Raw genomic sequence first — 24755 nt, 5'->3', positions numbered from 1 at the left:
TGTATATTGGTCAAATAGATGCAACCAATTAGGAATGCGAGAACAAAACAAACACAGCAAGCAAGAATGTATTAAATAGGAATTGTCAATGGTTAGTAAACTGATAAAGATCATAGACTAGGGCAATTCTATGGAGAACATGATAAAGAACATGATCAAGAATCACCTGATGCCAATGAGGGCATTTAATGTGAAAATGAAGTCAAATTACCAATTACCAATAACATATTGTGGCTGCTACCAGTTTAACAAACAATAACATGATAACAAGATGAGACAACTCAAGCACAAGTAAACATTGCAAACAATATACAATATCTTGCAAGAAACAGAGGCAAGTATGCCAATGCACTCTAAAGCATGAGTTAGAACTGCAACTAGCAATTAAACCATTAAATCAGCCAAAACTAACAATTAAACCATTAAATCAGCTATACCTTTAGCATAAATCTGGTTTAATGCACAGCTAAGAAGAAAAAAAACATTATACCATACAATCACCTGCATTAATGACATATATCAGATATAATGCATTTCTGAGAACCAAAAAAAAAAAAAAAACAAGAGAGCAGCGAGAACCTACCTGAATGGATTAGCCACAATGCTACCAGTGTCAATAATGTAAAGGAGAATTTTCAACACCCGCAGAAAGTTTTTTGGATTGTCCAACATGAACGCTACCTGTTTAGTCTTTTTCATACATCTTTTACATGTGCTTAAGTTAAAGATGAATGGCAGGATGCTGAACCTTATCATTTGGAACCATGATCACGATTCTGCCCTTGATTGCCCAAAACAACACCTTGGTCTTTCTGATTATATTTGAAGCTCTGGAGAAGAGCTTGCAGGGCAAATAGAATCAGGCGGTTCATGAGCAGAACAGCAAATGTTTACAAGATCATTCTATGAATAATTTCTAAGATTTGTTTGGGTATCGTAGAATCTATTGTCTTCAAAACTCTTTTACCTTGTTTCTGTAACAGGCACCGTAATCTAACATGTATCCAAGTTTGGTTATGTGCATAGTATTATGATATCGTTGAGGTCTGTGATCAAACAAATACTTATTGATACTCATGTTATGGGAACAGACAAGCAGAGTACAAGCATATGAGTTTCAACTCATGCTTTATGTATCTATTCTTACTCTGACCAACCAGAGAAAACCAATGCCCACTAATGCAGTTTCTACCCACCTCAGTCACCAGAATATTGAATCATCTAACAGAGGCAAAGCAAGAAAACTAGAGTGGGCTTTCTGACTGATCTGTAGCCTCAATTATCCTTTGTTGGACCAGAAGCCCCTTGAAACTATTTGAGGTAGCTTATCCAGCAAGTCAGACTATGACATTCAATAAAGACTGTTAAGAAAAGGGACTTATGCAATATTGCTGATTTGACTGTAACAAGCAGCTTATTATAGATGTCTTACTGTTTATAGGGAGCCAGGGATAACAACCAAAAACTTTCACCACCTAATAAATTGGCAAAAGAATTTCATGATACGAAACTGGACTGAGTAAGACTAGGAAAGAAATAAATACCAGAACAAAACTTTTACACTAAGCAGTTCTGAGTGACATATCTGATCCTTGGACATCAGCCTGATTCTGAGAAGATATTCATACAGAGCATCTGGAAGTTCCCAAAACTCCACAGTACCCACTAATATGCCAATCATGGAAGTGTCTGGGCTAAGCGACAGACTGCTTTTGGAATTTTAATATAATTGGAAATTTAATGTATAAAACCTCCAATAATTTATTCAGAAGTTTTTCAGGCATCAGTCATTGTCAAACAAAACAAAACACCAATACCCTAGATGAGATACACAGCCTTCTTTTGAAACAAGTTTAATGGCTCAAACACAACTGGATCTGCTTGCTCTTTTATTTTGATATGCTACAGATGCAGTAACGTACACAACAGTAATTGCTCACCCAATTTTTTACAATTCATTTGCTCAGATCACCTCTTCGACTTCCAAAATTGAATGAATGATCTTCCCCTATCATTGCTAAGCTTTCTTACACCAAACTTTAACCAAATGGGAGAAATCTTCAATGGGTATAAATGAGAAACAGAGTTGAAATATCAAGTAGCAGAAGATTTCATCCTCCCAGCCTCTCATCCATGTCTGTAAGGGTTGCACCCAGCTGCGGCTAGCAGTCTGCAGTTCCAACCCTCTGATTCTAGTGGTATATGTATGCACCAACTACAGGAATCCCTCTTCAGAAGAGCCTAGGACCATTATCAACTAAGAGTCAAAACTGGTGGCACCTGATGTAAGAGATGACAGAAGTCCTGCTGCCGGGCCAGGAAGCATGTCACCAAATGTTGACATAGCAGCTGCTGACCTGTCCTTGAGCTTGCCAGCTTGGCCATCAGAAAGCATAGATCCCCACCTTGATGCACTCTCTCCAAATTTGTTGCCAACCTGTTCATTTGGAATGACCATGATAATGTGCAGTTCAGTTAAAAACAAGATTCTGAATTTTGGAGAAAAACTCTTGAAAAATAGCAGGCCGTGTATAACCCAATTGTTAAAACAAAATTATATCAAATCTTTCAAAATGAAGTTAATACAGAACTTGGTAACTCATTAAATATTGCTAAGGCCAACACCACATCTCCTTAAGCTGAAGTCCATCCATGGATTCAGTTCCAAATTGGTTCGTAGATAGTGAGACCTCTATAAAGATGGTGAACGAGATTCATCAAAATGGGAGAGGTTAGTGTTGTAAACAAGTGATTTATATTTAGTCATTTTATAAACTCAAGTATCTGATCCTGTAGTAACTTTGAGAGACATTAAGATATTGTCCGAGCATACAATTCTGAAGGACCTGAAATCTAGGAGAAATGAACCTATGTAAGACATGCAGTCTTCCAGAAGATCTCCATGAAGTGAACCCACCCCAAAAATAGACTTACATGTGCCTCTAGCTGAATCAAATGTAGCACTTTCACATTTAATCAGATTTAAAAGTGTGTACAACATATTCAGTAATAAATCATGCGTATCGCTAACAGGCTAATATACATTTAACTTCACGAGTTTCGAATGAAGCAAAACAGATGAGATAGAACAAGTATTCCACAGTTCAGTACTATGCATTCCTGACTATGATGTGTATAATAAGCATTTTATGAGGATACTGTTTTAATTACAATGGCAAAGTGAAATTCCAAACAGGAGACTTCCTTATCTGGAATGCTCAAGCTTATGTACCATTGTAAAATTGAAAAATTTGGGCAAAAACTGGTGATAAAATGATCATTGGCTTGACAAGACACTCAAAATTACTCAACCATATACCAAGTAGGGATGACTTTATATGAGAAATACCTGGGTCATGATGGATTTTAATAATGGTGTTGCAACTCCAAAACTCAGAGTATCATCAAGCTCAGGCTTTGGAGACCTTTCTCCATTCGAATATGCTTTCCAAGGACTACTCGATAATGTATCATCGGCTGACATCTGAAGGGCTGATTTATGTGCTCCTCTTGAAGATAAGGCAGGAGCACTGAAAAGAAAAGGGCATTACTGGTTAGAAGCACAGAATCATTAGCAACATAGTAAATGTATATGAAGACTGATGAGCGATAAACCTAAGGAAATAATTTTCTTGTAGCCAAAAAAATCATAAATCTACAGTATAGTTAAGCATATTATATCATCTTATTAAAATCTTCGCATCTAGTTTAGTATAGATCCCAAGCTTCATCTTATGTCATTAAAAAGGGCATCCTAATGCACAAAGCTCCTACCACTATGGGGTCTGGGGAGGGTCAGATGTACGCAACTTTATCCCCACATGCGAAGAGTCTATGTTCGACCTACGACACCAAGATCACAATGGAGCAACTTTACCATTGTGCCAAAGCTCGCCCTCTATATTGTATCATTCATCCAAACAATCCAATCACAGCTCAAAAGTACCTTGAGTGGCAAATATTACATGTGGGGTTTTTTTATTAAAAGATGGTGACAACGTGCAAAAGTATCAAGCTTAGTGGCATAACTTAGTTACCACATCCACTTCAAAAACCCACTTTAGATCTTTGTCCAGGTGCTTCCAAGTTTTGCAGTTCATACACCTAGCTATGTCAGACACCACCTCATTTCCAAGTACACAAATTAATTTATTCCTTTGTTTCCACACTTAATGAAAAAATCATATAACAAAAGTTGTTTAAAATGTATACATATATGAATCAGATGTGAATAATATCCATGCTTGAATTTAACCAGTGTAGACACATCGTATATTTGCAATATTATTGGCACATGACTAATAAAGATTAAAGTGATTCAATATCATTTTATATAGAAAATAATAATGCCCTAGAACATTGTAAGGCAATTTCAAGTCATTGTCAATCCAAGCTTCTAAGTAGCTTCCATCTACTACAGAACGTCTCTTACTTAATAGCTTCTTATCCAAAGTCTGCTTAGATTGGGGAACATTGAACCAACGAACATATATCTTTAATGGTGTCACTAAGTGCCGGTTGTATTGCTAATACAATGTTAAAATTAAACTAAAGTTTTATTTAACTTGTTAACAGTTGCCACAACATGCTTGCATGTAACAAAATGAAGATTTCTTAGTAAAAGAATGAGAATTTTATTTCTGACCATTGCAGGACTAATTCATCTGAATGTGGTGCATGGTTCTTAACAGACCATTATACTGAATCTTAATGATATAGTAGCGTGCTACCATATGGGTTCTGGAGTTTGTTGTCATGGTTTCCACAACTCTTGGTACTAGCAGATAGGATAACAAAAAGAGTCGTGCCATATATAGTCACAAAAGCCTAAATTTCTGAAAGAATCTGTTATTGTTGAAGGCTGTGTAGAAAGTATTTTTGAAGAGCCCACGCCCCCAAGCCCTATGACCAGTAAGTACATTAAATCATAAACCCATGATGTGGATTATGGAGTTGCTTTTGATATTAGGCAATATATCCAAGAGATACTACTAATACACTTAAAGATAGTATCATATAAATGACAAGAAGAGTGTCAACCTGATTGGAAGGTATTTGAATCGTGGAACTGTAGAGCATCTCATTATATTTGAGTCTGTATTTGATTTTGTGGGCAACTTTTGTACAGTGTCAGTGTACATGCGATTAAGCTGAACCAAGAACCCGAAGAGGACTGCAAATCGCTTATACGATTGCTTTTCATTTTCCCAGAGGTAAGGCTCATAACTGTGAAATCCACAAAGAAATATAGTCAAAAACACATTAAAAGCATTAAAAAGTAAAAAAGAGGGAAAAATCTTCTCTAACCAATAGAATAGGAGAAATAGTAAAAAGATTCAAATTTAATTTCTGTCCTAACAGAAGCATTTATGAGAAGAGCTTACATAGCCCAGTCAATGGGATCCAGCCTTTGTGAAAGTTTATTTATCATTTTCATTGCAAGTTCTGTATTAGCAGAACCAGGCTGGAGTTCTGGCTGTTTCCGTCTAAAAGGAAGCCTTTGTGTCATAATTTTCGATGACTTCTCTTTGGCATTCATTTCAGTATTCCTGTAGGCAGAATCTTTGCCTCCAGATAGAATGTCGGCAATGAAACGTAGGTCTAACAAAATCTGCAGTGCTCCTTTTTCTGAAACCTGAGCTTCACCACCCTTCGTACTTGATAAGAAATTTTCATAGATAGCCACTACCTATTACACATTTAGGGCAACATGCACGTGAGGGATTACTATCATTAAGAACTGTGTCAAGGCATGGCAGGACTATTGTCTACTTGTAACTAACAATACACAGCCAGCTCACTTTTGAAAATAATTTGGTTTAGGTGAAAATAACAATTGGCATTCAAGAAATATGACTCTAATGAATCTCATGAGGATTCCTCTCACATACATAATTGACTTGCTTTCAAACTTAAAAAATAGAAATTAATACTTTCTTCATTAATTTTTGCATTGCTGCTGCAAATGGATTTTCTTTGTTTACACACGCATACATACATACATACATATACACACACATACATACATATATACATACATACATAGATATATATATATATATATATATATATATATATATGTGCATGTGTTTGTATGTTTTTTGCTTGCAATGCTTACATACAGAGTTTCATCCTATAACAAGCTATACAACCCTGCGAAGTTTTTTACTACTAAGGTTTGCAATCTCGATACTGGATTATGTACCTGTACCATACTGATACGGTGTTAGTACACCTGGTACAGGAGGTCGGTTTGGTGTACCAATATTCAGTATGCCCCTCGTATTGAGCTAGGTTCAATACCGATATAGTATGTTATGCTCAGTATGAGACAATATGCACATACAAGAACCTTTTTCTCAAGTGCATTGTTATATTTTTTGTGATAAATGTCTAATAAAGTTTTTGATGGAAACTAGATCATTCCATCTTTCGTCAACATCAATTGTACTTTGCAAAATTTTAGCAACAATGCCAGAGAGTACTATTTGCCATGCCCCTTAGGGTACAAGACCAAATTGATTAATGGTCCAATTGAAGATTAAGACCATTCAAAATTTTGATAAGATTATTGATATTATAGCACCTGAAATGTTTTTCATCAGCTAACAACTCCATGATAAATTTGGTCCACAATTATCATCAAGATCCATTGGCATCAATGTAAAAGTTAATTATAATAAGACAATTAGTGAAAGTGTAAGGGTCAGCCTTGATGCAACAGTAAGGTTGCTCCATCGTGACCTGAAGGTTACAAGTTTAAAACGTTCAAACAGGCTCTCTGCACACAGGGGTAAGACTAGTAAATTTGACCCTCCTCAGATCCTGCACTGGTGGGAGATTCATGCACTAGGCTACCCTTTTATAATTAGTGAAAATGTCAAACCAACTCCTCGAAGATTTGATCCACAGAGAATCCAAGAGGCCAACATGATCAACATCCTGTCAAATGATAGAGACAATATACAGGGTTTTCTCAACATTAATTCATTGAACCTTATTGATCAAGAATAAATGGAATGAGACATCAAACTTGATAATTTATCTTTTTGACCAAAAATACAGAAATATCATATTAGAAGATATGAAGAGGAAATAGATGCCTATAACAAGATCGAAAACTCTAGGCTTTAGAGAAGGAATTATATAATAATCAATTGATATAATTTTCATGGAAACCAACAGATATCACAAATGAACATTTGGGGGAAAACATTGTTACAAGGTTCCATAACATCATGAAATTCATACGTTTGGGAGTGCAGAGTGGCGGGATAGCAAATATGCCCATCATGGCACAGAGGAGACCCATGTGGAGGCACTAGTGATAGGCACCCGATTCCAAAAGCAGGTCGAGGAACTACTTAGGGCACTCACACCCTTATATCAAGTGCTAAGGATGTTGATAGTGAGATATACCCCCAAATGATCTTCCTTTATCTTATGATGCTAATAGCCAAAGTCACGATCAAGGAGACTAATCCGATATATTCCAATAATTGTATTAGCATCATAAAGGAAAGGTGGCATACCTAAATGGATAAGGAATTGCATCTATCTAGGGCTGCAAATGGGTCGGGTCGGATTGGGGCATGCTTGACCCTGACCCAACCCAGTTTCATGTACATGTCTTGATATTGGATCCAAACCCAATTCAGTAGATGATTGGGTTGGGTCATGTCCATAGAAAATATTTTAGACCCAATAGGTTGTTCAAATCAGGTCGAGGTCATGTATGAGCCAGACCTAATCCAAAATATTCGAGTCAGTGTTGGGTTCGAGTTGGGTCCAGTTCAAGAACAAGTCTGCATTTGTTTACTAACAAAATTTCATAAAGAAAATTTTGTTCTTACTTCTGAATTAAATTGAATTTTAACTACCACAAAGTTGTTTGCTAATATGGTCAAAACTCTATGAATTAATGTTTATCTAGAATTGCAATATGTTTCAAGATGTCAATAACCTCAAAGCCAGCCTTTCTTAATGTAGCAGATTAGTTTGAGCGATTTTCTCTTGACAGAGAAAAAGAAGAAATGACTTGGAATACTTTCTTTGGTTCAATTTGGGTTAGGTCGGGTTGGGTAACTAATAAGAAACCCCAAAATATGGGTCGGGTTGGGGAATACTTCTTTTGAATTATGGTGATAAAGATGAGAAATGACAAGGTGCCAAGAAACCTAGTGACATTGATTGTCCAACTTGCTAACAAATGTAATAGCAAGTTCTAGCTTAAATCTTCTAGCAGGGATGTCACCCTCATTTCACAATGTCTATGGAATCTCACTCCCGCTCTTCCTGAGGGACTTTATTTTTAATCTTTTTATCTTATAGTTTTTTCTCCTTTTTTTCCTTTTCTGATGTAAATATAGGAAATCCCATAAACTGATTCTCGTGAGAGGTAAGCTCCTCACTGCTGCACCCATATTTGCACCCTAACCTACTATCAATCTGACCAACTAAGGGAAAACCCCTAACAAAAATAGACAGGAAGGCAGTACAAGATAAGTAGTTGCTTTTGTAGGTCTTCTTCCCTATATAGTGTGATGGCCCTGCCTTTTCTCATTAATCATGTTGCTTGGGATAGCAACAAGAAAAACTGGCAATGTACTGAGCACCTCTTAGGCAACAGCAACATTCACGCAGTCAGCGATATCAATATCAAGAGAATAAGCAAAAAGAACATCTTGAGAACATCTCAGACTAGGATTTGGAGCAAAGGATAGAGAACATGATGGCTCGCATCTTAAAGTTATTAAGATCACACCTTTATGTCAAAGCTTCCATTTACAAAAACCCACTAGTCAACTACTAGTCATCAAGAAACTGTCAACACAAGTTGTTAGAAAAAATCGATATTACCTGGTTGATTATTTTTTTGAAAAAATGAAGATGAACAACCAACCAGAACATGCAAGCTACATCATGTAATGAGTAGTAAAACCAAAGTGGTGCAGGTATTGGCATAGGCAGATAGCAACAATTTGTTAACTTCTATACACGAGGAAATGAAGCAACATACCTTCTCCATTACTCTCGATGCAAAATTTTGCAATATTATTTTATCAAGAACATGGCCTCCAACTTTATGAATTTCTAAGCATGCTTGAAAGAGAAAAGATGTGATATAGAGGGAAGGCATGGAAGGAAGAGCTATTTTCATCTCCAAAGGGCCATCAGTGGACACTTCTTGTTTGATTACAGTCACTTCCCAACCCTGAAAAGAATCTTTTTATCATTAGAAATCATGAGTTGAAGCTTAACTTTTTTTCAGACAACTACCAGGTCCAATGAAGAAGGAATCAAAAGGCCAGAGTATATAATCCAAGAAAGAATCAAGAGTTCAGTATGTTATCCTAGAAATATGATCATGGAAAACTACAAACAGCAGTACAGAAAATATCCAGAATATTGAGCAAAACCACCCATACCCGCAAAGGAGTTGTTGCAGATAATGCATCATCCTTGTTGAGATCCTTGGAAAGAATAACTGATAGCTCATTAGACACCCATGTTATCCATAAGCTATGAGCTCTGATACAGAGTTCTTGCAAAGTTTTCTCTAGCTCATCAAGTTTTGGGTTCTTGCTGTCATCCACAGCATACAATGCAGCAGCAGCTGAAATTGTTTGCTTTCTGGGGTTATCAGAAAATTGCCTTCTAGGGCTCCTGGGGCTATCAAATGTATGTCTTCTAGGGCTAAAAGAGACTGGAGAATCAAAGGCCACCTTAGATTGCCTTGGCAAAGGTGATGATAGGCTAGTAAATACTGCACCACTTGTTTCTTTCACCCACTGCCTTGGGGAACCAAGTATCACAGGTAGGTGACTAGAATGGCTACGCAATGCAAATAAGAGACGCCCAATGAAAAGAGATCTTTCAACAATTACAGAGGGCCGTAGAGAATCCTTATCCCCTTTGTTGCTTCCTAAAGAAGCTGACAGATGTGCAATTTCATCATGAAGTTCCTTCACTATAACTGATATGGTCTTGTAACACTTCTCCTGAATATATGGCACTAGTTGCTTCAACCTCAGAGTAGAATTATGAGATTCTACAAAACATAATAGATCATCCAATATGCTTCCGCATTTAGTGTCCACTGCATCCCTAATCCTACTGACTTCAGGGCCAAAAAATGCATTGAGACAGCTCCGGAAATCATTCTCATCAGCAGTTGGTTTAAAGCTATACAAAATTCCTGTTTTCTTTTGGTTGGGCTCTGAAAACCAAAACCCACCACCAGTAGAAGGCTTCTTCAAGTATGTTTGGAAATCATTCTCGTCTTTAGGACCTGCAACTGCCACAATAGATTTGATTGAATTTCTCATATTGATGTCTCTGCTCAAGTTCTCAAATTCTGAATGGACGATCTCCTTCATCCTCTTCAGGAATGCTGCTTCCAACCTATCTTCTAAGGTGTCCTTTCCGTCCTTCAAAATGTGCTCGCGAATCTGGTTCCATGGTGACTCGATTTCAGAGCCAAAGACGCTCCTCAGCCACTGTTCCAAGCTCTCCTCGAGCCCCTCCCGGCCATCAAGAGCCTTCCACACCAGCTTCTCCACAGACCCCAGGCCTTCTCCACTTCCAATTGCATCCACAAGATGCTTTCCATTCGCCAATTGTCCGAATATCTCATCGCAGCAGCTCTTCAGCCACGAGGAACAGGTCTGGGCAATGAACTCCGGCTCAAGCAATACCATTGCCGACTCCAATTTCTCCCTGTGCGACTTCCACATACTCACCTCCTCCTCCGGATTCGGAATCCCTCCAAAGAGCTGTGTCCCGGGGGGCGATCCAAGCACGGTCTTGTAGAACAGCGGCATCTCATTCAATGCAAGAACGAAGAGCTCCCCGACTTGCCCTACACTAGCCCTAATGGTTCTGCCCACATCACAGAGAACAGAAGAAAAAGATTCATCGGAGTCGACGTGCGCACCGTCCAGCTTCTGCGAGATCCACGATCGCCTCGAGTCAAGAAAAAGCCCTAACACCTGCTTGGGATTGAGATCGTCGATGGTGGCGGCGGCGGAGAGGGAATCGGCGTAGGCGGAGACGGAGAGCCCCCGGTCCATCAGCCGCTCGCCGCTCCGCTGGGAGATCTGGGCCTTGAAGCTCTCAACGATCTGCCACTGGTGCCCGAGCAGCGGGAACATGGCGAGGGCATTCGCGTCGCCGCCGCCGGTGACGAGGCCGTGGACCGTCTTGGCGCGGAGGTAGCGGCCGGAGGCCTCGAGGAGCATGGACTCGTCGAGGCAGCCCCAGATGTTCTCCGGGGTGTCGACAAGGTACTTGACCCGAGAGGCGATGCCGTAGACGCGGGCGCGGGCGGGGTTGTGGGCGAGCTTGGGGTTCTCGGGGTTGCCAGTGGAGGTGGAGAGGGAGCGGAGAGCGGCGTCGATGGCGGTGAAGTTGGAGGAGATGGCGTCGCAGGAGGACTGCATGAGGAGTATGGAGTCGGCGGACTCGATGAGGTCGCGGTAGCTCTTCCCGACGAGCTGCCGGAGCTCCTCCTTCTTCTCCTCGATCTCCCGCCGAGTGGCCGCCTCTACGGCGCGGATCTCCGGGATCGGCCATGTCCGGAATAGGGACTCCGCGTCGCGGGAGCCAGCGGCGGCGGATGTCGGGATTTCCGCCGCCGGCAGCGCCGAAGGCGATCTCATGGCGATGGATCCGGAATGCCTCTTCTTCTCCTTCAAATCAAATCCAAAACCCCAACCGTGACCCTAACCGTAACCTTAGAGGAGATTGAGACGGGGGGAACTCGCGAACGCCAGATACAGGGGGAAGGAGGAAGGGAGTGGAGCCGGCGGAGGCGAGAGGTTGGGGTGGTGTAACGGGCGAGACGGCACGTGAAACTGAATCAAGCGGGAAGTCTGGGGGCGGTGGCGCGACCTCATGAGCCACGACTGCGCCTCAAAGCTTTTGTAAAGATGCGGGTCCTCTCTCCGGATGTCGGTTGGTTCGTGCAATTGAAAAGAATTTGAAATCAGCTTGCTCGAGATAAATTTGGATGGCAGTATTTTGAAGAGCGGAGGTAGAAAAAGGAAAGGCTTTGTGATTTGAAACCACGTATCGAGTCTCATAGCAGCCAGCAATCCAGTAGAGTTTTAGCGTATGCAAGATGTGTATTAGATGCAGGTAGCATTTAATTAGAAGGTGACTCGGCCATAATGATCGACTAGATTCAGGGACAACACAGTAATGACGATCAGCACCCGCTGCTTCGGGACATTTGCAAGATTTTGGAGGGCTTGATGTTTTCTGACTCACTTTTGTCTTTCGGAAAACGAATAGCGCCACCGACTGCGTTGCTTCTTTTGTTGTGCATCACTCAAGAGAATTTTTTTGGGAGAGCCTTGAGACTATTCCTCCCACTTTTCATCAGCTTCTCTTGTCCGATAGTTTTGGGTGCACTCACCCTCATCTATCATGAGTTGCCGGCGCATAGAAAAAACAAAAGAATTTAAAATCCAGAACGGATCTTCTTCTGAAGAAAATGAAATTATACTTATGTCGCATTATCCCCAAAAAAAAGTGTTTTATAAAAAGAATAGGAGTCAACTTTCTAAACCATATCTCTATAAATACCTAATTAGGATAGGCCACATACTTATTTTGTTGATTATTGTATGTGATGCGGGGAAGCATGAAGAAAAAAATGGTTCACAATGCTGCTGGATCTGAGGGAAACTCAGAACCAAATAAACACCGCAAAATCACAAGCAAAACTCTGTCTTGCAACCAGAAACAGAGCACAAAAAATAGGAAATTCACGCTACGCTTTCAACGTGTTTTCTTATTAACAACGACGGCTGAAAAAACAAATTTCCAAGAAGAGAACATAGCCCCTTCCTACGAACCTTATATAGGATCACAAAGACACCCTAATCTCTCGTAACAATCAGACTCAAAGAAAGCTAAACCCAAACCAACAAGACTCCTAATTCCAACTTAATCCCAACCCAAAACAAACTCAATGCAACAATCCACAAAGACTCTAGACTTGATGCAACCAAAACATAATTCTAAAACAAAAGGAACTCCTAATCACGGCTCCATGGCTAGGTTTCAATGATGTTCATCCCTCGGGATCAGTGTCTTCATCCCTATTGCGCTCTGATTTTCAGGGATCTTCTATGTCCAACGCTCCATTTCTTTGTTCCGCGGTTCTTGTTCGATGGGAAGAAAGTTTTGTTCGATGGGGAAGGACCCATCCTGCATTAGTATGACCCGGTTTATGATATTAGTATTAGATTTTGATATTCCGATGATTGGATTATAACTTTTTATCTCGCATCGTGGGACCTATGCAAGATAATTTTTGGATCTTTTCTATATTTTTAAAAATCTTATGCATGCAAATATTTTCCTCTTGAATAATGCGAATATGGCATTGCAAAATTTCTATAATTATAACTTTTTGCAGTACATTCGTAAATAGTTGACTGCCCTTAGTCGGACACTCATAATAAATTTATGTGCTTGGTAAATTGACTTCTCCCCTGGCTTCAAGCTAGTCAGTCCATCATGGAGAGAGGCAGCTAATTAAAAGACTAATATCTAGGATGAAAAGGAAGATTATGCGAAAGAGGAAGAGAAAATATTGAAGTCAGATTTTCGCTCATCAGTTTGCATCAACCAACCATACAGCCCAGGCCCTAATCCCTATCCACCCCAATCCATCGACTCCCACCTCAAACGCTCCACCCCCCCGGGGATCACCACAACCCATCCATCCACGAGAAGTTATTCAGGCCCGCCCCTGTCCGTGGCTCGTCAACTTATAGCCCGTCCCGTCGCGCGAGTCGGATAACTTGCGACTGGGGAATTCCCGTGGTTGGTGAGTCCCCGCAGGTGCTTGCGTCCTACGAGGCTCGAACTCCCATGGCGTCCGCCGCCGCCTCCAAGAGAGCACTGCTAGCCGACGACGTCCCGTGGAGGGCCTCCCCCGCCGGCGCGAAGCCCGTCCCAAGAATCCACCAGAACCCCGTACTCCGGCTTCCCCAGAATCCTAACACATCCTACGCCCTCGCCGTCATGAAGGCAATCCGGCCTTTCCCTTTTCTCTTCGATCCAGTTCTTGATTACTCTCTTTGATTCTTTCTAACTTGGTGTTCTCATTTGCTGTCCTTTAGCGTCCCGATCCAATCGGCGAAGGGCTCGCCATGGAGGCGACGCTGGAAGCGGCGGGGCCCGACTGCATCGTCCCCGGGCAGGCTACTCCTGTGAAGTTGCTCGGATTGAAGGTTTAGCTTGATAAATCTCGAAGTTTTCCTTCTTCTTTTTTTTTGTGTAGGCTTGCGCGTGGATAGAATTTTTTTTTTTCTTTTTCTGCCTCCAAGTTAATTTGCTTTCTAATTTGTTCATTCGGTCGCTAAGTAAATGGGGGCATTATCAGTCTTTGGTGATTCTTGAAGTACGTTTGAAGGAATTGAATTGCTTTAGGCCATTCTTTTCTTCTTTAATTCCGTCCCTGCAAAATAAAACCATCTACAGGCTAATAAACAACTTGCAACTTGAGTGCTATTATTGCTGGTGGAATTATTAGGCTTGGGCAATTTATGGACTAAATTTTAAGGTTTTGAATTATTTTAATGGCTTGCTCTTACTCATTTCCATCTATGGAAAGCACAAGTTTTCTTCTGTTGCTAAAATCACAATTGCCGTACTATAACTTTAGGATATTGTTTCCATGAACCCGGTAGATCAATGCTGTTGCAGGACGACGAGATATTGACTTCTTAGTCCATTTTGAGGGTCCTCGAACCCTTCTTCAGTTGTTTATGGGACAACCATGTTTTTAATGATTGACAAGTTTTGAATTACTTCTTTCTTTTTATTGGTATTGATGTTTTAGTTTTTTGACTTCATGCCACTTCCCGGAGCAGCTTTCTATATGCCATGAGTTGCAACGTTGTTATTTTTCCTTTTTTCGTCCAACATATTGTCGTTTTTTCTTGGTGTATTGATGCTGGAAGTTTCTTTTATTATTTATGTCTTTATGTATTCATATTTCTAATTTCCTTTTCATGACATTCTTGTATAATGTTTAGCATAATAAAGAGAGCAACTGCTAGATCTGAGAATGAAACATAGGACAATTGACAGAGACTTATTTTGTTGTAGGGCCTGGATAAGATTGTTTTTGTAAAATGTATAGTTTTAATAGTTAGGCAAATAGTTTATATGCCTCATGGGTCTGGTATCATTCCTTAGAACTCTGTACATTCTTAACACTTCTGAGCAATATATCCTCTTGCACATTCTCAGTGCAGTTATAAAAAGTATCACTATATCTTCAACTGTATGCAGGTCTGGCCTATTGATATTAACTTCAAATTTATGGAACCTGTTGGGCGAGAACTGCAGAACATTGGAAAGGTGACCGTGCAATTTGACTATACCTATCTTGCAATATATATGTTAGTTGATAATAGAATGGTTTCAAGCATATCTGTTCTCAGTGCATGTCTTCGTCCTCATAATCTCTACAGAAAAATAATAATATATGGGAAAAGGAAACATATGTTAGCTAAGTGCTTGCAGAGCTCTTTGTTGAATTTAGAGGATCTTCTTGTGCAGCTATGAAGTGACAATTTTAGTACTCTTAATGTTGTAGTTTGTACTAGATTCTGCTCCAGTGGGGTCATATAATTTTTTTTTTGTTGTATTTTTTTATTCCACCTTTTGCAGTATATGTGGTAACTGGCCCTGATTTTCTTTTCCAGAGAGGACTATTAAGTTGCTTTTGTTATGAAACTTAGTATGATTAACATTAATGCTTTTGCAATTTGTGGTATTTATGTGCATCAGCATTTTTATTTTGTCACACAGTGGTAACTACGACAGCAAATCGAGGGCTATGCTATATTTTATACAGAAGGTGTTGAGTGCATTTTTGTGGTTGTTGACCACAATTGGATAAGTTAAATCTCATCCTTGTACATATTTGTTAACATGTCAATGTTTTTCACCATTAACAGCATTGTTACTATTCATACTAGCATAAAAGCTTTACTGTTCATATTAGCACAAAGGAGCATTATTAGGTCATATGGACAGAAAGTATTTAAGGTTGCGAATGGGAAGAAGTGCATCTTCATTGCTTACTTGAATACAATAAATGCTTCCATCAAACAAAGCTCATCCTTTTGCTTGAGGATGTTTTTATGCTTCTGCCAGTCCATTTAATGAACCTAAATTCATTTTGCCGATGGTCAAGTGGTAAAAATTATTTCTTCCAATACTTTGAGATTTGAAATGTTTATTACCTTATAAGATTCATTTCGTGTGTATGCATCTCGTACTCTATATGATAATCTGAATGTTGACTTGAGCACTGTGACTGATATATCTGGTAGGTAGCCAAAGCCTACCTAATTGGATATGGGCAGTTAAACATGTAAATGCTCATTATGTTTAAATGATAAGCTAATAGAGATTGGACTAAAACTTTCAAATAGCGAATTGGATTAAACTTGTCTTTTATGCTGGCTGGATGCTGAGTTTTTGTTTGCTAGCATGCATTGTCAAATAACCTGAATTTTTAAGATAGGATCTGACTAAACAACTATGCTTTGGACAAATTTGTGGATGTATATCAATTTTTGAGTTGATAATAGTGCTGGAAGGGAAGGCCACAATTAACACAAAATGATGTATGCATTATACATATAAGTGATCTGTTAGAATTTAAATCCACATGGACCATATCTAGATGTCGTCTATGTGTTATAGCTATGTCCCTAGATTTTCTTATGCATGGTATGCTTTCAAGATATTGATGTCTATTGGGATAGAAGCAGCAACAGTATGTAAGAAGCTTTTGGATTCTTATGCATTTTGTTGGGACAAGTCTGAGATGCGTTCTCTCTTTATTTTACAAAATCAAGATTCGTTCCATGGAACAATTGATAGTATTTGACATACATGTAAAATGTTAGTACCTTGGACTAATCCAGGTAAAGTAGTTAACTAGGCTAGCTAAAATGCCCCTTTCTCTCTTTCCGGAAATCTAAAATAGCATAGTATGTGCTGCCCACTTGCATTTACATATATCCTTCATCTTGAATACAGATATCATTTCTGTACTCAAACCTATTACGTTTTCTTGACAATCAACAAGTCCCTCCTACATCATCATTTCATGTTCCTCTTTCTCTTCAAGTTCTATGAAAGTGATCCATCTGTTTGGACTTTTTTGATGTTTGAACTGCACCATTACCTTGACAACATCTTAGCTTTATTTTCTCTACCTGTCCTGTTGAACTAGTGCCAGAACTGTAGCAATGCCAAGAGTACTGCCTTTGGTTCCAATGTTTGATGATGAGCAATTATTTGCTTAAGAATGTTGGTATTCTCATAGGTTACGATCGTTTTGGGCAGTTCAAAGATTTTGCCTCCCATGATTCATTAAGATAATTTATCAGTAAAGACTGAGTGGTTTTCTGATCCCCTTTGCTTCATTCTTTATTGGCATTTGGAATTCTAAAGATTGCTGTCTCATGTGGAATACCTTTTGTTTTAGCTGAAGTAAAGCAATCATCTTTTTTCTCATTCTCTCTGTTCATATGGTGCGAAGAAAGTAACTAGTTGAGATGCAATGAGGAAAATCCCTCAATTCAAGTTCCTACATCAACGGAAATTGTAACTGCAAGAAGCTTGTACCTCGGTGTCACTTTCGGTTTATCTTGCCACTGAGTTTAGTTGTGGGAATCTTCTGTTTTAGATGCTGCACCAGTTCTAAAAACTTGTTTCTGCTCATGCTCTCGTGCCCCTACAATGGTTCAATCTAAGTTACTCAATAGCTAAGTTAACCTGATATGATTTTCCTAAGTATAATTGTAAATTTTGTGAAAATTTCTCAGGATCTTCTGCTTCTAATGGACTGCTGCTTCATTGCTCACATTGGGATTTGTTTGGTTGCATGATAGTAGTCTTTAGTCATGTAAGTCATGTTAGTGATCCCATCCTGAGATTTTCAACAGATGCAAGTTAAGTGACTAATTTAACTTGTTTATATCTTTGCTTCCTACGTTCAAGAATTGACTTCAATTAGCAGGGAAAAGAATCCAAGTTACCCCTCAAAAATTGATTTTTGAAAGTGGTTTTGTTCAGACCTTCTTGACTTTAGCTGGCGATTGTTGTTGCTGACTATCACATTTTTATCATGTTTATTAGCATTAGATAATTCTTGTCATGTTGTATTTTCCAACTTGCTTCCCCTGAAGCTCACTTCAGATAGTTTCGCATGTGCAACCAAACTGGCCCCTTCATGCAACCATAGTCTAAATTTTCTTTGAGTTCAACATGAGAATAAAATTTCAGGCTTCAGCTGGTTAATATGTACTTGTGCATTAAATCTAAGTAAATGACACCATTGGCTAAAGTTGAAGGGGCCCATATTTTCATTGTGACTCTTCAAGTGTTCTTAATAATAACATGCTTTCCTTTATAAACAACATCCTGCTGCATTGGTATTCAAAACAATACCCTTCGCTTCCAATTCTTCCTAGGTTTTAGAGACTATTGCCAAGTCATTTAATTCTCATGCATTGTTGCTTTTCTTCACTTTTCAATTCATCATATTCGAACCATCCAATTCTTCACTATTCAGCCCACTACTTTTCTTCCTTTGAGCATTTACATTTCTGGAAGTCTAGGTATACTCTCCTTGGGATGATAAGATATAGGACTCAGATCAGATTTTGAATGAATCATAAATCTAAGATTTAATTTTTGCTTTGGAGAAATCAAATGAAAACAAAAAAATTATTTGGCATGAGAAGAAGAAATAAGAAATATATGTGAGCTACACATGCAGTTCTACAACTCAATTTCTAGTCTTGACTATATATTTCTTTTGAAGTAGCCAAATGATCTCTACTTCCTGAAAGATAGGCTTCCATAATATGTCATTCTAATTCAACTCTCCACAAAAGATAAAGAAATTCAAAGTTTCTGAAAATGAGAGGAGAAATTCTGCAAATTCTTCTTCTGAAGTTCTTGATGCTGCGCTAATATTTTCTAACTTTATATTGGACTAGCATTTAGCATGTGTGGTGAACCTGCAATGCATATATGGCTGTGATTCTCTCAAAAAGTACTTAAAAAATTGGAGCAAGCAAGGATTTTTTTTTTCCGACAGGTGGGGTGGGGGGTGGGGGGGTGTTGGCATGCAAGAAGAAGATTTTTTCCATTATTTACAATTTGATAAACCAATCCCTTTTCAGAGAGTGCATTTCTTTTCTATGTTAGAGGATCTTGATAATGGTGCTTATAAGATAAAGGACTTTGTTTCTGTTTTCTTCAAGATAAAGCTAATTAAAGAGTGGGTCCAGGCCTCACATAAGGTCCCTCGGATTCATTTTTCTCAGCCCGTCCAAGAAAGCCGGGCAGTTTTTTGAGTGATATGGTTGGGCCATGTTTTTTTTTCCTTTCTTCTTTGAGAAACCAAAACCAAGATGTCAAGGAAATGAAACCACCATGCTTCAAACTCCGGGCCCCGCTCAAAATCTCACCACGTCGCAAAACCAAGAGTGAGAGAAATGAAACCTTTTTGGCTTCAGGCTTTGACACAGCAGACTTCAAAGCCTTTCATGTGAAAGGTATTCAACTCTTGAAGACTTGAAGTATTTCCAGACCATCCTAATTCCCTTTTTAGGTGGTGTCCCTCACTATTTCTTTCTAACTTCCAGGTAAATCTTCTTTTTCTTCTTTAACTTTAGTGTCTGCTTTTAGAACAACATCACAGCTTGTAACTTGAGAGCTGATTACATCCCTTCATTTGGTATGGGAAACAATAAACTTGGGCTGCATCACAAAACCTCCTGAAATCTTACAAGCATCATCAGATTCAAACCTGAGTTTAATGTATAGTTGGACATATAATCTGGAGCCTCCGGAGATGAGAATATGATTGATCTAACGATCACGCTGCATGCATCTATTTACTGTGACCTGGTTTAGCCTGCCTGGCTTGAAGGTCTAGGTTGGCAATGGGCCTAATAGGCTTTTACAACAATATTATTTGGCATAGGTGATGAACATGAATGATTCAAGAGGCCCAGGCATTTAATGGATGACATGAGCTTCTGTCAACTGATGAAATTATATGTTATGTATTTTTTGCAATCAAATTTTCATAAACAAACAGTTTTGCTCTTATTTTTTGGTTGATGGGGGAGCTGGTGTTTGGAGGGGTGGGGGTGGGGGGTTGGTGTTGCAGGGATGCTTCACTGTTGTCTCATGTAGTAGAGTTGCCTAGAGCTACAAAAATGGCCTCGTTTTCAAATTTTTGGTTGCTTTTGCCCCCTGGCTTCAGCAGATGCACAAGAACTGTATGTTTCTAAGTATTTGGATGCACTTTCTTCTATATAGTGAATGTACATATTCTTTTCATATTGAATGGCTGGAACACAATCATGCAGTGAGGGGCAAAAGCATCTATATATTCTGAAACTGGTCATATCTGCCAAAGGAAAAAAAAAGTGGCCTGACAGATATAAAAAATGTGCTGTTTCTGCTAAATAACAGTTTTCTGATCTGGGAACCAACCTGAGATTGAACTGGTTCACAGAAGCCTGGTGAAGGGCTGAGGCTTATCCACATTGTTCTTGTAATGTGAAAGGGAACGAATGGATGCCTATATTTGTCCATACATCCATCATGTCCTAATTTCTTAGCATGATATTGGTTTTGGATTCTAACATATCCTAAGCCAACAAGATTCGGTTACAGTATGCGGGACTCCTATCAGCAGCATGTTTTTTTTGGTAGTCAGGCACTTCAATTGTGATGATTAAGAATCCTAGGCTAGAAAAATATGCATAAAATGACCTTGCCAAAGTTGGAAATTTTGTTAAATATACCTTAAAAAGTGAAATCAATGCTAGAAATCTCCAATTGTTTGATGACAAGTGGAACAGTGGCTTGTGACAAAAAAAATGATTGCCTCAACTTAGTACCATAGATATTGTGTCCATTACATATCTGTGGAGCCATGGTAATCGAGTTGTCGAGAGAATCAACACTTAATATGTTATGTGCTATCACCATATGGAGTAGAACTCTATTAGCTGTTTCTCCAGTCATCAGATTGTAGTTTTTTTTTTTTTTTAATCAGTTGATGCAAATCCAAACTAGCACACAACATAGTGTAATCTGCTTCATTGTTTTAAAAAACAGCTGCTACAACGGCTATAGTGTCTGCCTTTCACAGTTTTGGCTTGAAACCACTATGTTAAGTTTCATTGCAGCATCATATGATGCTTGGGTATGCGGAACCTGATATTCTGGGAGGAAACCTGCTATAGCAGCTGCTCTGTGATGGACTCAAGATGGGCCCTTTATTCCATGGTTGGCTGGATCAGTTTCTTATTGGACATTTTTTTTTCTATGGTTGGTGTTTATATGGTTGTGGACATCTTTACTTTATGATTCATGTTATATGATTGTGGGCTCTTTATCTTAATGAGTGATGTTATTATATTTGGGGGATGATGGTATTATATCATTATATTGTGGACCTTTACATTATATAGATGTTGACATGATGTTATGATATTAGGTGGATGATGTTTTCTAGCTTCGCCCTTGGTGTTCTCTTATCGTTTTCCGCATGAAATTGATGTAAAATATTGATTTTTGATACTTAGTAAGAAAAAAATATTGATATGTTTTGGCAGCCCATGCTGGGTGCATGGTGTCCATCATCCTCTATTTGCTATGAAACACCCCAACCGCTACATGCCCACCAACCGTTTTTTAATGCATTGATCTGTGCACATAAACCTTCTATTCACTTTGTATTATGAAAAAAAGGTATTTTCTGAATAGTTTTGGTGGCTCATAGTAAATGGATGGCAAATTGTTTTTTTGGTTATAATGCAGTCTTGATCTTGTTATGTGTGCTTTCTGCATTATGTTCTAGATGTAGAAAGACATTGGCAAATCATACTTATTAGAATTTAACAGTACGAAGTTTGTTCAGCTGAAGCACTCAATTATTCAATTCAGAACTGCGGCTTCTGTACAAAATTTGCACAAAAAATTTTGTATTACAACTTATGTTTTCTCCAAAAGGAAATAAAAAGGCTGTGACATCCTTTATTTATACTTGCCAACAGTTATTAGCTCAGTTGGCACCTCACCCATAAGGGCTTGCCCTTCAGGATTCAAATTCTGAGTATTGCTCAAAAAAATCTTTTATTTATACTTAATCAAGCCTATTCATTATTCTTTTGATTTTTATAATTTTGGTAAGGGATCTGCTATGACCATGTTATGTTCAAAAAATTTCCACCACTATACACTGTCTAATTCATGTGTTTAATGTACTCGGTTTGCCTATCTATGTTGGCTTGGTACCCTTGTTATTGATTACATGACCTTTTCTTTTGTAGATGATGGATTCAGCATTAAACCTAATGAATGCATCATTTCAAGATCGCTAGACCCAGATGGTGTTGGTACTGGCCTAACAATATATCCGGAGTTTACTGCTTAGCCTCATTGCGGGAGTTTCTAGCTACTAGAGTTGTTGCGGTGAAATCAATGAATAGAGTACTTGCTATGTCTCTGGTTTATGGTACATCTGTATGATTGCAATGAAAATGGATGTGGAGCTGTTATATATGTATTACCGTGCCAAAAACCTGATGTGAAGTTTGTACATTAAGTGATTGTGGTTTTATTAGATACTATTTGGCTGGATGCCAGGATTCATTTCAGCTGTTTGCATGAACTAACATGGGATTTGTGGACGTGTGCATGTGTGTGTGTGAGAGAGAATACTTGCTATGTTTCCAGTTTTTGGGCACATCTATATGATTGCAATGGAAATGTATCTTGAGCTGTTCCATTTTTTGTCTTACTGTGAACAAAACCCGATGAGAACTTTGTATAGCAATTGATTGTACTTTGATTAGATTCTTTTTGGCTGGATTTGGGATTCATGTTAACTATTTCTATGAATTAACATGGATTTGTGTGTGTTGTGAGAGAGAGAGAGAGAGTACTTTCTATGTGTCTGGTTAAAGGTACATCTATGTGATTGCAGTGAAAAATTCAATGAGAACTTTGTAAAGCAGGTGGTTGTGCTTCCATTATATATTGTCTGGCTAATCACAGGTATTATCCATTTCCACTAAGGTGGCAAGAGGGCAGGCTTCCATTCCGGTTGGGTCAGTTATTGAGAAGTGGTGTGGATACAGGTAGAAGGTTGGGATTAGCCTTTCCTGATCTCAAAATATTGTACACTGTCTAGCTAGATGCTAGAGTTACATGTCAGATATTTCGATGAGCTAATGTAGGATCTATGCATGCAGGGGAGAAGGATGAAATTTCCGCAGTTTAACGTTTTCGGAAGAGCTTGCTAAATCCGTTTCGTTCTTTGTGGTGAATTTTGCCCAGTGCGGAGTACCTGCATTGGTGATTTGTGTGTTAAATGGTTGGAGGATTTGCATGCAGCTGCCATTCAGATATTTTATCAGTAATCCCAAATTGTAAATTAACTTTGTCTTGAGATGTGGTACATGGAAGCCGGGATAAATTTTCTGGACATATTGCTGTTGTGAGTTGTATTTTATATGTGGCCAACCAATTGTCCTTTTCCCAACCAGTTGGCAATGCTGTTTCTTCTTTGTATGTGTGTATTTACAGGAATTCAATGAGAATGTTTGCATTGTTCTAATTGACCATTAAGAGTGCCTTATTCCTTGCCCATATTAACATCTTAATTGGAAGCTCCCTAGATTTTTGTAACGAAATCTTTCTGATTAACCATTAAATTTTCGCTCATTATGTGTGTATGATCATCAGGAGCATCAGAGGACACCAAGTCTTCTGATGTCACCTATTTTTACATTCTCCATGCTGTTCCTGACTGCTGATCGTTAATATATCAATACAGATATTGTACGCTTGCATGCGTTGCATGCATGCATGTTAAATTCATAAATCAATAAAACTAACAAATAAACATAAATATATATAAATATTCATACATGAAGCCCGGCTAAGTTCCGTATGTTTTATTTTCCCATGCAACTCGATCTTTAAATCAGAATTTGCATGCATAAATGTTTGTTTATCATATTTCTAGTATTCACCGTAATGACCATGATATACGAATAGAATAACTTGGAATCCGTAAGCTCTTACCTTGTCCGAGTGATGCATGCAATATCTTTGTGCGGATCCAAGATCTGCCATTCACTTTTTATCCGTGCAAGTCATATATTTACACCATCACGTATGACATCACTGCTGAAAGGCGAGAAGACGGCAAGAATCGTTTGCATTTGGGATCAGCGTCCAAAAGTAACGGACAAAAGGTCCCTTGCTGATTTGATAGCGGGAGAACGATTGATGGCATCAGTTAGGTCCCAAATATCAATATCTTTTCACCAAAAAAAAAAAAAAAATCGATATCTTCATCGGATCAGTGTACCGAGCAGTCATCTGGCAGGTGATCTTTAGCATCTTTCAAGTTTAAAAAATTTCTGCAGAGGTCGCGATCCTTCTTGGCCCACGAACACACCCCTTTGCGATCTGAGCCTATTAATGCGAAAAGCGTCAACGTCCACATCGTTCAGGCCCACCGATCAAGTGGTCTCCTTCCATTCAGGCCCACACTTGCCCATGCCCTTCTCACAGGATCGCCGATTAACTCCATAATGCCGTTATAGGAACGCGGTTGCTTAGTACCATGAAGAAACTAACGGTCATCATTACCTGTCTTACTTTAATAATAC

General features: G+C 38.9%; 2 protein-coding genes across 3 annotated transcripts; one reads left to right on the top strand and one right to left on the bottom strand.

Moving 5' to 3' along the window:
* Positions 1 to 1718: 1718 nt before the first annotated feature.
* On the bottom strand, positions 1719 to 11961 carry LOC103712025 (conserved oligomeric Golgi complex subunit 1-like). The gene is made up of 6 exons (XM_008798394.4): positions 9429 to 11961; positions 9020 to 9214; positions 5385 to 5689; positions 5041 to 5226; positions 3350 to 3530; positions 1719 to 2437 (listed from the first exon to the last, which is right to left on the bottom strand). The coding sequence occupies exons 1-6, from the start codon at positions 11658 to 11660 to the stop codon at positions 2258 to 2260; spliced, it is 3279 nt and encodes a 1092-aa protein (XP_008796616.2). The 5' UTR covers positions 11661 to 11961; the 3' UTR covers positions 1719 to 2257.
* Positions 11962 to 13522: 1561 nt separating this feature from the next.
* On the top strand, positions 13523 to 22861 carry LOC103712024. Of its 2 annotated transcripts, XR_005507518.1 has the most exons (5): positions 13523 to 14043; positions 14136 to 14246; positions 15313 to 15381; positions 15835 to 15925; positions 22404 to 22861. XR_005507518.1 is itself a non-coding variant. In XM_039117306.1 (4 exons), exons 1-4 carry the CDS (start codon positions 13885 to 13887, stop codon positions 22452 to 22454), a joined length of 390 nt encoding a protein of 129 aa, XP_038973234.1. In that variant the 5' UTR covers positions 13523 to 13884; the 3' UTR covers positions 22455 to 22861. The 2 variants fall into 2 exon arrangements, 1 of the variants encoding a protein (XP_038973234.1); XM_039117306.1 differs by lacking the exon at positions 15835 to 15925.
* Positions 22862 to 24755: the final 1894 nt, after the last annotated feature.

Source organism: Phoenix dactylifera, unplaced genomic scaffold (assembly GCF_009389715.1).
Source record: "Phoenix dactylifera cultivar Barhee BC4 unplaced genomic scaffold, palm_55x_up_171113_PBpolish2nd_filt_p 000204F, whole genome shotgun sequence".
Lineage (NCBI taxonomy): Eukaryota > Viridiplantae > Streptophyta > Magnoliopsida > Arecales > Arecaceae > Phoenix > Phoenix dactylifera.
The sequence above is the reverse complement of the archived record's forward strand: the minus strand, read 5'-3'. Positions and strand labels throughout refer to the sequence as shown.

Coding starts and splice junctions, on each gene's coding strand:
- LOC103712024 (XM_039117306.1), top strand. CDS start 13,885: ATGGCGTCCGCCGCCGCCTCCAAGAGAGCACTGCTAGCCGACGACGTC. Junction 14,247..15,312: donor TGAAGTTGCTCGGATTGAAG/GTTTAGCTTGAT, acceptor AACTGTATGCAG/GTCTGGCCTATTGATATTAA. Junction 15,382..22,403: donor AACTGCAGAACATTGGAAAG/GTGACCGTGCAA, acceptor TTTCTTTTGTAG/ATGATGGATTCAGCATTAAA.
- LOC103712025 (XM_008798394.4), bottom strand. CDS start 11,660: ATGAGATCGCCTTCGGCGCTGCCGGCGGCGGAAATCCCGACATCCGCC. Junction 9,215..9,428: donor CTGCAACAACTCCTTTGCGG/GTATGGGTGGTT, acceptor GATTCTTTTCAG/GGTTGGGAAGTGACTGTAAT. Junction 5,690..9,019: donor CATCGAGAGTAATGGAGAAG/GTATGTTGCTTC, acceptor AATGTGTAATAG/GTAGTGGCTATCTATGAAAA.